This window comes from Anguilla rostrata, chromosome 12, assembly GCF_018555375.3.
Source record: "Anguilla rostrata isolate EN2019 chromosome 12, ASM1855537v3, whole genome shotgun sequence".
Classification (NCBI taxonomy): Eukaryota; Metazoa; Chordata; class Actinopteri; order Anguilliformes; family Anguillidae; genus Anguilla; species Anguilla rostrata.
The window spans coordinates 33702494-33718904 of NC_057944.1; the positions used below are offsets into that span (position 1 = coordinate 33702494).

Genomic DNA, 16411 nt, shown 5'->3' on the forward strand with positions numbered 1-16411 from the left:
CACTCATCTACTGTGGGGGGGGGGGGGGGGTTAATGGGATAACTGCACTGGGTAAAACCTGGAACAGCTCTTTTTACTTCAGTCCATGTTCCAGAGGGCTCCAGTTTTTACTTGTAATCTTCTGATCCCGCATTGTGAAACTGGGCCCTGACGTCTGAATCATTTTACTGCACTGACGTCATCTGGGAGTTTCAGCTTTAATTACTGCTTTTACTGTCCCCCATCTAATAATATAAAAACATGTAAACGGTTGCATTAAATCCACTCCCCTGACTGAGAAGGTACCTGTTCAAAAATAAATTAAAAATAAGAAAAGACAAGTAAAATAGCACATTTTATTTAAATATAAAACATTTATTTCACAAAATTTTCAAGGAGTGAAACTTAAGGTTTGCACTCCCAATTCCTACTTTGAAATGGCCAATGAACTTTGTCTTTCGACACGACCTCAATGCGATTTCTTCCAAGTCGTGTTGCCAAGGTACCAAAACTGTCCTCGCTTTCCTGAAATACTGCAGGTCAGTCACACAGCTGATCTTTTTTTTAACCCAAGAAAAGAGAAATGAGACCTAAAGGGCTAAACCCAAGGGGCTGATGTCACCTCCTCGGGCCTGCTCTTCTCTCCGAAGCGCCTGAAGAAGGAGATGAAGGCCGAGGTCTCCTGCTTCTCGGGCGCGGCCTTCTCCTCGGCCTGGGCGGACCGCGAGTTGTAGCGTCTCTGGAAGATGCTGCCCAGCTGAAATCGGGGGGCCCACTCCAGGGCCTTGCCCTCCTTCTGTGGCTCCGCCTGCCCCTTCGCCGAGGTGCGGCTCCCTGGGGAGTTCTCCTTCTGGAAAGTGCCGGAGTGCGCGGTGGGGCCGGTGCGATTGGCCAGGTCCGCTGGTCGGACGGACAGGCCTTTCTGTTTGGAGGAGCCGTCGGGGGGGGACGAGGGGGGCGTTTTCCCGCCTTTGGCCTCCTTCAGCTTGGGGGACAGCAGGCAGACGTCGGCCGACTTCATTCTCCCCACTGCCCCCAGGTGAGGGTGAGGGTGAGCGGCGGGGACTTTGGGCAGCATCCACAGGTCGTCCTCGTCGCTGTCGTTCTTTGGGGGGATGGAGAGGGTGTGACGGCGGTTGAGGGAGGTGGGGGTCATTCTGGGGGTGAAGCGAGGGCTGAGTATGGTCCAGGGGACCCCGTTTGCAGGCGGCTCCACTGAAAAGTTTTGGCGGCGAGGGGAGCTGACGGCACTTTTGGGCGTCCGTGGGAGGTCCCCTATGGAGTGCTCCCCGGACGAAACGCTCCCCCTGCTGTTCTGGTACCGCAGGACCTTACGGGACACCTCCCGCATCTTCTGCGCCTCTTCCTCAGCCTGTCCTTCCTCTTCCTCCTCACTCTTCACTGACTTGTGTCTCTCTGGAGAAGAGACGCTGCTCTTCTTTTTTCTAGAAGGTGTTTCCGGACACTTCTGGTTTGGTTTTTGAGGGGCCTCTATTTTCACGACTATCGGCTCCTCCTCCTCCTCCTCTTTCACAGTGCTCTGTCTCTTCTCTTCCTTATCCGGGGGTGGAGGCTGCGCCTCCTCGAGAGGACGGCATCCCGTTTGCTCCTTGGCCAAGTTGTGCTTGTTCTTTCGCGCCTCCATGGCCGGACTGGCGTTGGGCACAGCCGGCGCCTCCTGGATGGAGTTCTCCTTGATGGCGATCTTCGCCAGGTTGGCGCTGGTGGGCGAGGGCGTCCCCGCCCTCCTGCGCGAGCCACGGCCGCTGGCGAACCGCTGCAGGATGGACTCCAGGGCCACGTCCTCCATGTCCTTGTCGTTGATGGAGCAGGTGGCCGTCGACCGGCGCTTGATGGAGGTGTGGAGCCTCTCTCGCTGTCTCCTCTTCACCTCCGCCATCTCCCGATCGCGGTTCTCCTGCGGGGGCCAAACACTAGGGGTTAGAGTCCCAGGCTGAGAACAGACAGCAGGGGTTACTGACCACTTCACATGCCCCCCTCCCAGCTCTAAATATTACATCAGGCAGACATTTCCCCCCCCTTTACCCCTCCGTCTCACATAAACTTCTGCCGTGGTCATAAACAGAACATACAAATGCACCATGATGAGACCAGGTCATTAAGGCCATCTAGGCTAGCTGTTTATGTGCAAACTAGAGATTATCCAGTACTGTGTAAAACCTGGACTCAAACAGTCTGGACTCAAACAGCCTATAATCTGCTTGACAAGCTGTTCCACGCATTGACAACCCTGTGCAAGTAGGTTCCTAATATATACAGAATTTACCTTGAGGTCATTTATTCCCATGGTCTCTTGTTCTGCTGAAATCAATCTAAACAACCTTTGATTGATATGTTGGAAGGTCAAAGGTCATGCTCACCTGGGTGGCCCGGATGAACTTCTCACAGAAGGAGTCGAAGATGGCACAGCACTCCTCCAGTCTGAACTGGCTGGGGTCCTCACAGAAGTACTCCGCCACCGATTGGCTCACGGTTTCGAGGGCCTGAAAAGAAGCCTCCACCTCGCCCAGCTGCGACTCTGCTTCCTGCAGGAGAAGGGTCAGGGTTCAAATTCTACACTTTTATTACCCAGAGCTCATCATGGAGAACCATCAGCGTTGACTGGCATGTTCCAGATAGAAGCTTAACCACATGGCCATGTGACAGGGAGCCACTGCTTTGAGCGAATGACTTCCTTATTTCTGATTTGTGTTAGTCTACAGATAACAGGAAATCTGCCCTATTGCAGTGCACCAGGACTGATCCAAACAGATGTCTCTGAAAGGCGCAAGACATGTAAATCTCACCCTCAGGAATTCCTCCATCTGAGCTTCCAGATCCGGCTGTTTCCTGGCATCCCTCTTTGCCTCCTCCACTGCACTCTTCTTTCTCTGGAACTCTGCCTCCACTTCCTGTTTCTGGATCCTACGCCAGTGCAACATTCAGACATTTAAACTGACTGACAGTGTAGATCCCGTGATTTAATTAAAGGGCAAAAACAAATCTGCTTAAAGTACCTGGCCGCTGCCCCGATGTGTTGCAGTTGATCAGGGAATCTGAGCAGAGCGCCATCAATCTTATTTGCTTGCTGCAATGAAGGTGGAGACGCTAAGTGAGTGGAAACTGGGATTGCAGGGAGTACAAACTGGCTGCTGGGTTGAGGATTCAGGAGAGCAGACAGTCTGGCCTGGTGCGTTTTCACATTATTCAGACAGTGGGAAAGTAGAGGGTTATTTATAGAGAGAGCATCACAGTACAACAGTAGTGAGTCATGACTGGGAATCGAACCCTCGACCGTACAGGGGTAACTGTATATGGGCTGAGAGTCCGCAGCCTTATGGACTGCGTCCCGACACGGTTTTTCGCCCCAACTGTGGAATTCTGACTGAAGGGGCCCACGGGCTGCTCCAGAAGAAGGGGTCTCACCATCACGACGTAGTGCATGAGGTTCATCCCGGGTTTGTTTGCCCTGGTGTCCACCAGCTTCAGGAGAGAGGCCATTCTGAACCCGATGGCACTGCCAGCGTAGCCACCCTGCGAACAGCCAGAGGATGAGGCATGTAAAAGTCCTTCCCCCCTGAAGTTTAACAGCCTTTAATGAGTAGGTTTTCTGTAATGTTTTTTTTTTCCTTCCGAAATTCTAAGTCCATGTTATAGAACTCTGTTGCTTTCAGTTACCAGTAGTGATTGTGACATCAACATTAGAATGTTCAGTTTAGAACATTCTAATTACATATTTGTGATCTTACACCTTAAAGGGTTAATTGCCTTTCCATGTCAGCCCCTGCCAGACTCCTGTACTCACTGCGTTCATGTAGTTTCCGGTCTTGAGCACCAATCGGATGATAGAATGAAGGTCATCACAGTCCAGCAGCTCTAGAAAAGGAAACCTAAGTGAGAAACAGGTTTGGTGGGACTCTTCAGTCACATACCTAGCTACAGCACTGGGGACCTGTGCCATAGGGTACCCAACAGACAGGAAGTGAATGCTGATCGGGCCAGGAATTACGCATAATTGGCCATGGTGTGGTCTTGGGGGGTGGGTTTTTTGTCCAGCAGGCTATTCCCTGACTGAGATGTGTGACAGCGACTCCTCTGCTTAATCAGACTAAAAAGTGCATCTCACAGGTCTCAGGGAGAGTTGTTAGTGTATGAAACAGCTCGCCAGGCTGTGTAGTCAAGGCAGAGTCCCTCAGGGTGTTCAAGTCTAGACTGGATGCAGCGTTGGGTGCTCTAGTTTGTGGGTAATTGGCGAGGCCAGTTGGGCTGAACGGCTGTTTTTGCCGTTATGTTCTTTCATGCTCTCACATTCTTCAGTGTAACGGCTGTGTAGCCCCACTATTAAACTGCAGAATGAAACAGTCAGGGAGGATGTTGCAGCATTGGAACATCTGCACTTTCAGGACCAGTACTATGCAGTGTAAAATGTGAATGCATGTAAAATGTCGCCCTAAAATGTGTTGCGGATGTTGTCTTTGGAACTTTGTGTTTTATATCAGGTCCCCCCGGGTAAAAGAGATTGGGGTGTTCCCAGTTAAATAAATGATAAAGTAAATAAAACGAATGGAAGAATCCAATTCTGAGAGCTAAAGAACAACACAACTTCCATTTTCAGCATTAGCAGCTTTGCTTTACTGAGCTGGTTATAAATGAGGACGGTGCTTGATGTTGCCATGGAGACAAGTTCTACAGAAGCTCTATTGAAGTGTGGGACATCAGTATGTAATGTTCAATCTATAAGCATTAATGTATGCTGACTGGCAGAAGGTTAATGATCTCTTTACCTGTATCCTCAGCTGTATGATTCATTCATTGTAGCACTCGGTCATAATTAATTGTCAACTAGTAGGCCATGTACTATGCAGATTCACAAGTATTAGTGACATTGTGAAATTGAACTTAAATGAACTTAAATAAAAGGGTACCTCTCCCTTGTACTTCTTATAAATCTACAATTTCTACTTTAAGTTCAGAACTACATACAATCACTGAAAAGCACTTTAACTAACAAGCTAGTATTGACAGGTTGCCAAAAAATACCAAAAACTGCCAAGAAATATTTTTCTTTTACTATTAAATATTAGTAACTGGTTTTAAAGGCTGTATAATAAACTGGATGACCGAGGTAAAAGTGCCAGTGTATGGGCATTTGCATACTGGCTAAAACTATCACCATTTCAGCACACCGTCATTCTGCACACCCACGTCACAACACACAAACAGACCCCACCCCCTACAGAGCAACTGGGTACAGGTTGTCATTGTCCTTTAAACAGTGAATAGAGTTCCTCTCCTGGCATTGTGCACAGAGCGCAGTCTGTGACGACACTGTGCACTACCTTGGGCAGCTGTGGTCATGGTGGCAATGGACTGCTTCATCTCCTCCATGAAGGGGGAAAACTCCTCCCTGAGAACTAAACTTCTCAGACGTTCTTCATAGCTGAGGAGAGAGAGAGGGAGGGAGAGAGAGAGAGAGAGAGAGAGTGAGAGAGCGATGACTCCCTGTACTTCCAGTGTGTTATGGGAATTATTCGGTCCATTTAATCGAAGCAAATGTCAGCGCCTACACCCTCTGACAGCCTGTTCCAAATCCCAAAGGCCTGGTGTTCTTCTTTTGTGACATTTCGACGTTCGTCTGGTTTTTTTTCGGGATAACGTCAGATGGTATTCAGCAAACAAACGGGAACACGAAAACAAACGAACGCATGTGTCATCGGAAAAAGAGCCCTTGCGACAGACTACACGCGGCTCAGAATAAAGGCGGCAACTCTCGTACGAGAAAAGCCGTGTTTAATACACGCAGAGTGCAGACGAGTCCTGAAAGCGTTTGAGCAGTTACTCGGATAACAACGAAGGCCGATCACGAAACAGTGCTGAACTTAAAGGGATATTTCACTTATTAACTTTGGCATGGCCCTTAAAATGAATGGGAGTGAATGCCGATCCCGTTAACGGTCAGCAGGCGGAGCTGACGTCGCTAGTGTTCACGCTTCGCAATTACAGTGGGGGGGGTAAGGCTCCACCAAACCTACGTCGTGCCAAAGTGAGATATCCCTTTAAGGAAATGCTGACCCTGTTGAGTGACTGAAATGACTTGTGATGATGACATCACAGAGCCCTGTGTAAAGCGCACTTACCCAGGAACCCTCACCAGCAGGACCATGAACAGGTCGGCCTCTGACAGCAGGGACAGGTCACCTTTGAAGGCAAGAAGCTGCTTCACCTGAAACAGAGGCCCAGACACAAGCCCCGCCCACATTTTAGACAGCACTTTAGCGCAGCAGAGTATACAATATCATGGACACCTTCTAATGCTAATCGTCTGATTAAAAATTGGGGCCGCAGTGTCAGCAGGTTTAACTCCAGTCCTGGGGGGCCGCAGTGTCAGCAGGTTTAACTCCAGTCCTGGGGGGCCGCAGTGTCAGCAGGTATTTGTGATTTCCTTTCAGTCAGCAGTAATTAAGACTATGCGAACCAGGTGTGTGGACTCTTTAGCCAGTAAATGAAAAATGAATCGCTCGTGCTGAAACCCAGAAAACCAGCAGACCCTGCGGCCCCCCAGGACTGGAGTTAAACCAGCAGACCCTGCGGCCCCCCAGGACTGGAGTTAAACCAGCAGACCCTGCGGCCCCCCAGGACTGGAGTTAAACCAGCAGACCCTGCGGCCCCCCAGGACTGGAGTTAAACCAGCAGACCCTATAGCCCCCCAGGACTGGAGTTAAACCAGCTGACCCTGTGGCCTCCCCAGGACTGGAGTTTGACACCCCTACGTTAAAGACTCAGGAGCATCCCTGACCTCTCCGTCCTCGGGCAGCAGCTTGAACAGGTCCTTCAGCTTGCCCGTTCCAAACGGCTCTTCGTTCCCTTGGGAGATATCCTCCACCATCTCCCTCACTGGCCTGTAGGGGGCAAACAGGGGTCCGTCAGCCAAATATTTTCAGCGCTTGATGACATCAGACAATTAAATTAATAAGACTACTGGCACTAAAAGGGTGAACAGCATAAGTAATCACATCTAGAATACAGAGAAAATAACGTGTAATAACGTTTTTTGGCACAAGTAGCAATTTCACTGTCAAATATGAATGATGCTTACATTTTTCATACATGAAATTGAATTTATGATCTTTCATTTAACATTGACATGCAATTAACTGCTGTAATTATAAGTTGCCTGTAGGCTGTATGTTTTCTTATAAACAACCTTGAGTAATGAGATGTTCGACTAAAGTTCCCCAACAACCCTCACTCAATCTACCACAAATATATTTAATTATATCTTATATTAATAAATATGTCCTGTCAGTGCAGAAACAGGATAGACAATCCAGTTTTTTTTCCCGATATGACCCAGTTAAATCCATAACCCACACCTTACAGATGGAAAAACATGTTGGATTGCGCGTGCAATTCACTACCTGTCATGTAACAGTTGTGGCAAGTGCGCACAGGAAGTGAAGACTTAAGACGCTCGTGTTCATACATTACTCACGCAGCAGTCTCCCTGGCAACAGCCCCCTCCAAACACACCCTAACCTCGGAATTCTCAGCCGTGTAGGCCCAAATCCCAGGAAACACTGCACTGCAACCTGGGAAAGCCCCCCCCCCCCATTTTCTGTAACTACACCGCACACTGGCGTCTCTGCCCAAAATGGCCGTAGTTCTTAAACGTCCCTTAGTTCTGACAGTGTAAGTGAACTCAATTTACTTGCCAAAATGTACCTGAAGAAATTTAGCTGTCAATGTTTTGGACAAGTCGTTTCATGCCAAGCACATAGTTTCAGTGATAAGTAAACTGTACAGTCCAGTATTTTAGGGACTATGGATCAGGCAGAGAGACTGGAAACTGCTGAGATCAATATGCACTCACTGTTGTAAATAACGCCTGCTAATTCTCAGATGCCAGAGCATTCTTTTTTTAATGCCCTACAGGAATAGTGGCAGTGTGTGTTCAAATGAGACATTCACAACAAAGGCAAGGTGCTTGAATACTGTGGGGGTGGGGGGGGAGGGGAGCGCAAAACAAATATGTCAGCGCGCATTTCTTCACTGCTGATCTGCAGAGCCCTTGCGAGAGGGCTGACCTGTTCCTGCGCTCCGTCACTCCCCGCAGCAGCGTGTTCCAACACGCTCGAGACGCGCATGACCCTGCACGGAGAGCAGCGCATGCCTGCGGAACCGTCTGTACCGCGCGCTCGCTGTAACGCGCTCGCTATAACTCGCTCACTATAACACGCTCGCTATAATGCGCCTGCTATAACTCGCTTGCTATAATGCGCTTGCTATAATGCGCCTGCTATAACTCGCTTGCTATAATGCGCTCGCTATGACTCGCTTGCAATAACGTGCTCGCTATAACGTGCTCGCTGTAATGTGCTCGCTATAATGCGCTCGCTATGACTCGCTTGCTATAACGTGCTCGCTATGACTCGCTTGCTATAACGTGCTCGCTGTAATGTGCTCGCTATAATGCACTCGCTATGATTCGCTATAACATGCTCGCTGTAATGTGCTCGCTATAATGCGCTTGCTATAACGTGCTCGCTATAACGTGCTCGCTGTAATGTGCTCACTATAATGCGCTCGCTATGACTCGCTTGCTATAACGTGCTCGCTATGACTCGCTTGCTATAACGTGCTCGCTGTAATGTGCTCGCTATAATGCGCTCGCTATGATTCGCTATAACATGCTCGCTGTAATGTGCTCGCTATAATGCGCTTGCTATAACGTGCTCGCTATAATGTGCTTGCTATAATGCGTTCGCTATGACTCGCTTGCTATAACGTGCTCGCTGTAATGCGCTCGCTATGATTCGCTATAACATGCTCGCTGTAATGTGCTCGCTATAACACGCTCGCTATGTCACTCACCTTCTGAACTGCTTCAGAAAGATGCCGATGTTCATGTTCCTCTTGGAGCCGAGAATGGACACCTGATGGGGATCGACAAGACAACAACACACTCAGCAAAAACAGCCAATCAGGCGACGCAACTGCATGACGTCAGCAATAATGGCGCATGGAAGGGTCACTCCGTTCAAGTCTAGTGGAATGGAATGTGGGATACTGCAGCTCAAGGGGTCTCCACTGTGATCTGTGTCCCGTCATATTGACCCTGCTGAGGACACTTAAACACTATCATGTCCACCCATTCCAGGAGCCCAGACTCCATGCTTTCAAACTGCACACTGTCAAACAGAACCGGCTGGATTAGTCTATCCAAACCGCTGACACATCCACAAAGAATAAATGGATTCCAAAGAGTTAAAGTTTCACAGAAACTCAATTTCATGCACCAGTATTTATTGATCAGAGTTCATTGGAAAAAAACAAATTAAAGGCATGCAGCCAACCGCATATTCATTTAGCCCCACTATAATATCTAATGCTGTAAGAGGTTATAAAAAGCGCAATATACACTAAAATAGATGCTTGTTTAATTCATCATATAAATGAGTAAAGCTTTTAAAAAGATACCCAGACAGAGTAAATGTGACACACAACATGGCTGTCAATGGAGGAATCCTTGCCAGTTGTCAAATACCGATGAGTCATCCAGTGACGTTCCATGAGAAAGTAACCGACACACTGAAAAGGGGAATTAAGCACCTTATTAAATGCGCTGAATCCCATAGCACGCTAACACAGGAGGTTCAGGTGCCACATTTCAACTGGTCTGCCCTCGGATCCGATCACACGCACACAGCAGTTTCTTTTTTACTTTTTCATTGTGTTTGGGAACGCCCTTTGGATGCACTACGCATTTCATATCTTACTATTATTAGTATTAGTATTATATTTCACAGGAGTGAAAGTTTGGAGCATGCTCAGTGCAGCCGTACCGGACTGATGGAGATTTCCCATTTCATAGAGGCAGCTCTGCCTGCTGTTGCCTGGGCCATCTAACAACATCTGAAACACTGAGAGGAAAACTCGAGAGGTATATTTGGCTGTCTAACCTGTACTCTGATCTTGTTCACCTACAAAGGGACTGAAGTACAAAACTCCCTAGAGAAAATCTAAATGATAATCTGAGCATATAGATCCTTTAAGCACAATGCTTTGATTTAGTCAACACTGTTTATTCTTACATTTGATATGCACTTGTAACATCAGAAATCTATACAAGCCCTGAAACACTTTCAGTTCTCAGTTCACTTCTACTGAAACATTATATTATTCTTAAGAATATGTTAGAAAGTTCTTCCGACACATATCTTTAATAAATATTAAGATTGATGTTATATTAGTATATCAATCAACAAGCCGTTCTGGTTGGGGCAACATAGCTCTGGAGGTAAGAGCGGTTGTATGGCAGTTGGAGGGTTACCGGTTCGATCCCCCTCCCTGGGCGTGTCGAAGTGTCCATGAGCAAGACACCTAACCCCTAATTGCTCCCAACTAGCTGATTGGTACCTTGCATGGCAGCCTTTCACCGTTGGTGTGTGTGTGAATGGGTGAATGAGAGGCATCAATTGTTAAAGCGCTTTGGATAAAAGCGCTATATAAATTCAATCCATTTACCATTCCGATTAAATTGTCATCCTTAGTAAAAATACATCTGCAACCGATTGCTCAAATATTTCATACGCTCATATTCCATCATCATACCACTGCATGAAGACCCGTTGCGGCAGCTACTTCACAGGGGACCAAAGACAGAGTGAACGGAGTCAGAAGAAACATTATTTACAACCACAAGCCATGAAGACTGGACAGAAGGGTCGTGGCCTGAAGGTAAACAAAGCAATGAAGACAACTGTGAAGACCCCGCCCAGGCGTGCAGGCAAAGCATCAATTTACAGCCCAATGTACAGCCCTTTACCTGACAACAAGACTGCAGATCAATGCGCACCTTGTATCAGTCGCTGCTTAAGTGCACTGCACTTCACACTTCAGCTTCCTCCTCTTCATCTTTGGGGCATGAAAACTGACATTAAATGACTGTAAACAGTACTTCATGTTTGCAGCTATTCATTAGCGGGGGGAGGGGGGGTGAACATTACAATCAACCTCTATGAAGAGCTCGGAAAACCACAGCAATACCACACACCGCAGGCCATCGGTAATTTGTCCAGAGATATAACCAAAATATCCACGTTTTTAAAATCCACATTCCTTTACACGTATTTATTTATATATGTAATCTCATTTAATAATATCGTAGTTGCGACATTAAGCAGTTCTATAAATATTGACTAGTGGCGGCGTTGTTCCTGCTTGTATGTTGAAATGCGTAATTGGGTTCAGTGGCCAAAAATGCCCTTGGGTATGAAAAGAATCCTCACTTGGGTAACGTCACAATAGATTAACTGAAGGAAATGGAAGAGCTGGATCACTTAGGAGCTATTTAGCATATTTTAATTTAAAAAGTGACAACTGACATTCATTACTTTCATTTAGCAGACATTCCAACGACTCGGGCGTCTTCCTTAGTGTCAGTAAACCCCTTTCAAAAGCAATTTTTCTTGCATGCTTCTTGCTACCTTTTAGGTGGCAATCCGGGTTTTAATTATTGATAACATGTAAGTCAGTTCCTTTCAACCATCCATTTCTAAACCGCTTATTCCTGGTCAGGGGGTGGGGGTTGATTTGGGGGGTCTGGAGCCTATCCCAGAATGCAGTGGGTGAGAAGCAGGAATACACCCCGGACTGGCCTCCTGTCCATGGCAAGGACCTAAGTCAGTTGTCTAGACCAAATGCCATACTGTATTTCCCTGGAATCAGAACGTGTCTTTACATATGATTGTTGACTTTTCTTGGCAAGTATTTGAAAAGCACTGCCTCATTACAAGCATTTCAGATGACTAGAAATTGAAACTTCAGATAATCTATTTTTTCCCCCAAAACAAAACGCATAATTTATGGGATTTATATGAATCACCCAGATTACTACCATAGATATTGCGCCATTTCCTTTCAAAATACCAGGAAATCTCTTCTGGTCTTTCACAAGGCCAATTAGTCTACTAAAGCAGCATGGCTATGTACAAGCTTAATTTAGAAGGGCAAAAATAATCAGTAAAAATTTGGCTCCAGACGCAGTTGCGTTTCTCTGAACACTGCTCTGACGAAACAAAAATAGTTCTATTCTCTGCTCCGGATACACTAAACCAACACATACCTTCTCCAAGTATGCAAGTTGCACACATTTCTACGGGAAGGCCAGACATGATGAGGCATGCTGCAATGGCAGGCCGTAAGGAATGAGTGTGCATGCTACCGGCTTCCCTGCAGAGCAATTCCTCATCCTGAGGACAAAATCAATTGAGGGCTATAGGGTGGATGTCGAAAGTTCTCGGGTTGCAAACAACATTCCGAAAGAACCAAGCCCACAGGCCGTCTGTCACACAGCACCTTGAACCGTCATCCACCTGGACATGTACCTCAGTGTAGGCAGTGTTGGGGAAACTACTCTGAGAGTGTAGTTGCTTCATACTTAAAGTAGCTGAACAAGCTACCCAACAAAGCTACCCGAAAGAGAAATGTCGCTTGCAAAACTACAGTTGCTTAAAAAATGTAGTTCAAACTACTTTTCAAACAAATAACCATTGTCATCTTCCCCAGACATGTCGCATGTGTGAGCAATGTCATCTTTTTGCGCACAAGAACCAACATACAGTGCAGTGGGGAGAACCAGCAATGTGTGGCACCTGGCAGTTGACTGTTATCAACTATAGTGGAGCAGAGTGCTTCTCATCAATCAGGACTCGATGGAAGAGAGGGAGGAGGTTGCGGTATTTGGTCAAAGGACAAAGTAGTTGTAATTAACTACATCTCAAAATGACCAAAAAAATTTAAATACTACAACCACTACACAAATTTAAATGTAGCTGAACTACCAGAAAACTGCTGCAAAATGTGATTTTAAAAAAACTACCAGTTCAACTACATATAGTTAAATGGCTCCCCAACACTGTGTAGGAATGAGAAGGAATCATTCGGAATAAACGCTTGGGGGGCAGGAACACTAAATGTGACATAATGAAACATTGCTTGTCCACCGTCTCCAGAGACATGCACCTTCAGGAACTGGTGCGTTTCCCAAGAAACTGCATTATGGGAATTCTGCAATATGTAAATCAGCACTTGTTACAAAAACAGGCCACTGCGATTTCACCATTTGTAACACGTGCCCATATTTTTCTGGGATAATGACACTCTCCAGTACAGCCAAGGAATGTATTCTCCAATATTAGGGCATGGTTTGAGAGTCCTACAGGTATGATCAACTGAGTGCTTCCCTACAGGGAATCACACTCACAAGAGACACCTTACACTTCATCCAAAGCTGAAACAGTGAAGATGCTGTTAAATGCAGTCTGATACTATAAACAGGTACTCAGCTACCTATTCCTCTTACTGAGAGTTCTGTCTCCATCGTGCAGATGCCGAGACATTCCAGTCTGACGTGAATCTTTTGAAGTTTCATTAACAGGCCAGACCAAGTACAATACTGCGGCAGTGGACATTTGGCACTGCATTTACAGAAACTCCCGTCAACCAGGAACATCGATAGTTGAGAACAAGACCAGGTTAAAACCTGGTATATGGCTGGACCTAACACACGTGATCCGGCCGAAGAATGGTGTAACTTCAACACTCACTCAGTCAGTCACAGACATTCGCGTTTGCAGGGCTGGTCTCACTGTTGCGGTCCAGCCAAAAAGTGAAGACAAAAGGAACGTATAAGATCGGGCTATCTGATGGGCCTGTGTGATCTGTGTGACTCATAGAAGTACAGAAGGCTGCAGGTCCTCGCGTGTCTGACCGAGCCGGGTGGAGCGGACGGGGGCGGACTCACCAGCTCTCCCCCCTGCGTAGAGGAGGGCAGCCCCCTCACGCTCTTGTGCGAGGGGGCCTGTTTGGGCTGCTGGCCCTGCCCGGCCTGGCTGAACAGCTCCTCCATGCGCTGGGTGTCCAGCTGAAACTCCTCGGCGGGCTTCTGCACCGTCCAGATGTTGTGCCTTCCCACCACGCTCTGCTTGGGGATGGTGACCCAGTTGAAGTTGCGCATCCTGGAGCGCCGCTGGGCGTTTCTGCACAGGCCAGGGGGGCCGCCGGGGCCGAGGCCGGGGGGAGGAGGAGGAGGAGGAGGAGGTGGAGGGGGTGGGGGAGGTGGCGGAGGAGGTGGTGGGGGTGGCGGAGGAGGAGCTGCTTTTGGTACAGCTGGGGCTATGGGTTCTTGTCCATCTGGTACAGAGTCTGATGGACCCAGGAAAGAGGGAGGCGGAGCTGTATCCATGGTTACATCACCATCCATCAGTTTGTTTGTTTGTTTTTTTTAGCCTGGATGTCCTGGGGATTTGATGTCAACCCCAAACTGACCAATAGGCAGAAGGGAGTACTGCGGTTGTGGCCAATTCTGATTTTCGCCTTTTGATTGACAATCCCAAGCCAGGGTCTGCACAGTTTTTTTGTTTGTTGGTTTTAAAAATGGCTTAAAAGGGGAAAATGTTTTTCGGTCTTCTACACTGAAGGTTTGAGGTTCTTCTGTCCTTGATGGCTCCTGATGAAAGAAAATAAATCATAGAAGTTGCTCATCAATTGAATGATTTTGAAAGATCTCTTTAACAAAGTAATGGAGAGCAAAAGAGGGAAACCAACAGATTAGCGTTATTTTCAGAGATTATATTTCATTGAGATGAACTGCTACAAGTAGCCTATTGTAGATAACAGATTCACAGACTGGCAGGCACTGGACTACATCAGATCTAGCACAGCCACACACACACAAAAAACACACATCAAGCTGCCAGAATTAAGCATGTAAGTAGGACAGCTTTTTTTCTGTGAAAATGTAACCCCTCCTCCTTAAAAGATGTTTTAGGAGGAGAATGTCCACGAACTATTCAATCAAAACGCATGAAGTCAGCTGATAAAGAAAGTCAATGCTAAAAGCAGGCCAGTTCAATAACACAAAAACAGTTGAAAAAACTGTCTTTTCAGTTTGGACTGAGTGAATTGGCATTGTGCACTACAGAAATGTGTTTGATCTGTACATAGCAGGTAATTGATACTATGTTCCTTAGCACGGTGGTTCTCAAACTCGGTCCTGTGGGACCCCTGTGTATCCTGGTTTTCATTCCAACCTCAACAGCAATCCCAGAATTTAAACAAGCTGTTAATTCTTCTTAATTAGGTGCTTTTCGTGTTTTAGAGCTGGGGTTCCAGAAAGGGCCAGTGTGGGTGAAAAATTAACAGCTTGTTAAAGTTCTGGGATTGTTGTTGAGGTTGGAATGAAAACCAGCATACACAGGGGTCCCCCAGGACCAAGTTTGGGAACCACTGCCTTAGCAAATATATTTCAAACAGCACCGAATGATAAAAATGGCAATAGTTTCCACAAGTTTCTCAATCAGGACAATTCATATGGGAAGTAACATGAAGCTGCACTACCCTGTTGGCCTCTATTAGAATTGCTAGAATAAATAGAATTTATGGAACCATTTCACATCCTGTTCCTTATTTTACTCGTTCACGTTTTACTACCAGTTAGTCTAGATTACTGGGTAATTTATATAAGTAGATAAAATACTTTTAAAAACATTAAAAACCGAGGGCTAGACCGTGTAGGAAGCATTGAAACTTTTATGTCTAAATAACATCATAAGGTACACCACGTTCACTATACCTACGGCTACAGTAAAAATAATAATAATAAATAAATAAAACAAAATAGACAGCATAGTCACCGCTTCGAACGTAGATCTGGTTGAACCATACGTGATCTCGACGTCTCAATCCGTGATTGACTAAAATTAGCTAACGAGTTATCTTTCCGGCGCAGTCCATGTCCTCAAGCACATCAGACTTTTACCCAGGTAGTCCTTTTACTTACTCAACGCCGTAGCTTTTGCGAACTTGCCTTCACACCTGCGCCAAAGTCACACGCCCAACTGAACTGTTAACCAATTCGCTTCCAGCTCACAGAGAACACACTTCATGCTAAAAAAGGGAGGGGGACAGAAAACGAGAGGCTATACAAGCCTACGCGATGAACCTGGCTGCCCACGTACTCCCTATATCGGCTCAAACGACGGAAGTATATGACGGAATTCCAATGCAAGAAATTCGCCTGCATTCAAGTGACCTGTCGCATGTATTTAAAATGAAATGTAATTAGTGTGATACTGATTGAAGTACCCGGGATAGTTATGTGACAAAATGAAACACAAGTAAATGCAATTAATGTATCAAGCACTGGAAAATCGGAATTTGTCATAGATTTTATGCTTCATCAGTACGGCAATGTAAACAATTTATGTTATTAAATGATTTACTTTATTGAAGTCGAATCTTCTAACAGACGGTGTTAAGAACGATTTCATGACAGCAAGCTCCCCCGTGCGTTCATTCATGGAACAGCTGAACTGCTAATGTCTGGTGAGTTCTTTGCGGTTGTGCATTTTGAAAGCACTTAAAATACTTC

At 46.4% G+C, this 16411-nt stretch overlaps 1 protein-coding gene and 1 long non-coding RNA gene across 3 annotated transcripts; one reads left to right on the top strand and one right to left on the bottom strand.

Annotated features, from left to right (window-relative positions):
- Nucleotides 1-321: 321 nt before the first annotated feature.
- On the bottom strand, nucleotides 322-15960 carry fhdc4 (FH2 domain containing 4). 2 transcript variants are annotated; one of them, XM_064302148.1, is made up of 12 exons: nucleotides 15821-15960; nucleotides 13784-14488; nucleotides 8851-8912; nucleotides 6776-6878; nucleotides 6117-6202; nucleotides 5319-5419; nucleotides 3785-3855; nucleotides 3406-3513; nucleotides 2997-3067; nucleotides 2787-2904; nucleotides 2361-2525; nucleotides 322-1897 (listed from the first exon to the last, which is right to left on the bottom strand). In XM_064302148.1, exons 2-12 carry the CDS (start codon nucleotides 14240-14242, stop codon nucleotides 578-580), a joined length of 2664 nt encoding a protein of 887 aa, XP_064158218.1. In that variant the 5' UTR covers nucleotides 14243-14488; nucleotides 15821-15960; the 3' UTR covers nucleotides 322-577. The 2 variants fall into 2 exon arrangements, with proteins under 2 accessions (XP_064158218.1, XP_064158217.1); XM_064302147.1 differs by lacking the exon at nucleotides 15821-15960 and adding an exon at nucleotides 15675-15814.
- LOC135236026 (uncharacterized) lies at nucleotides 9542-10935 on the top strand. Its single transcript, XR_010324493.1, has 2 exons — nucleotides 9542-9919; nucleotides 10628-10935. It is a non-coding gene; the product is annotated as an uncharacterized LOC135236026 (long non-coding RNA).
- Nucleotides 15961-16411: the final 451 nt, after the last annotated feature.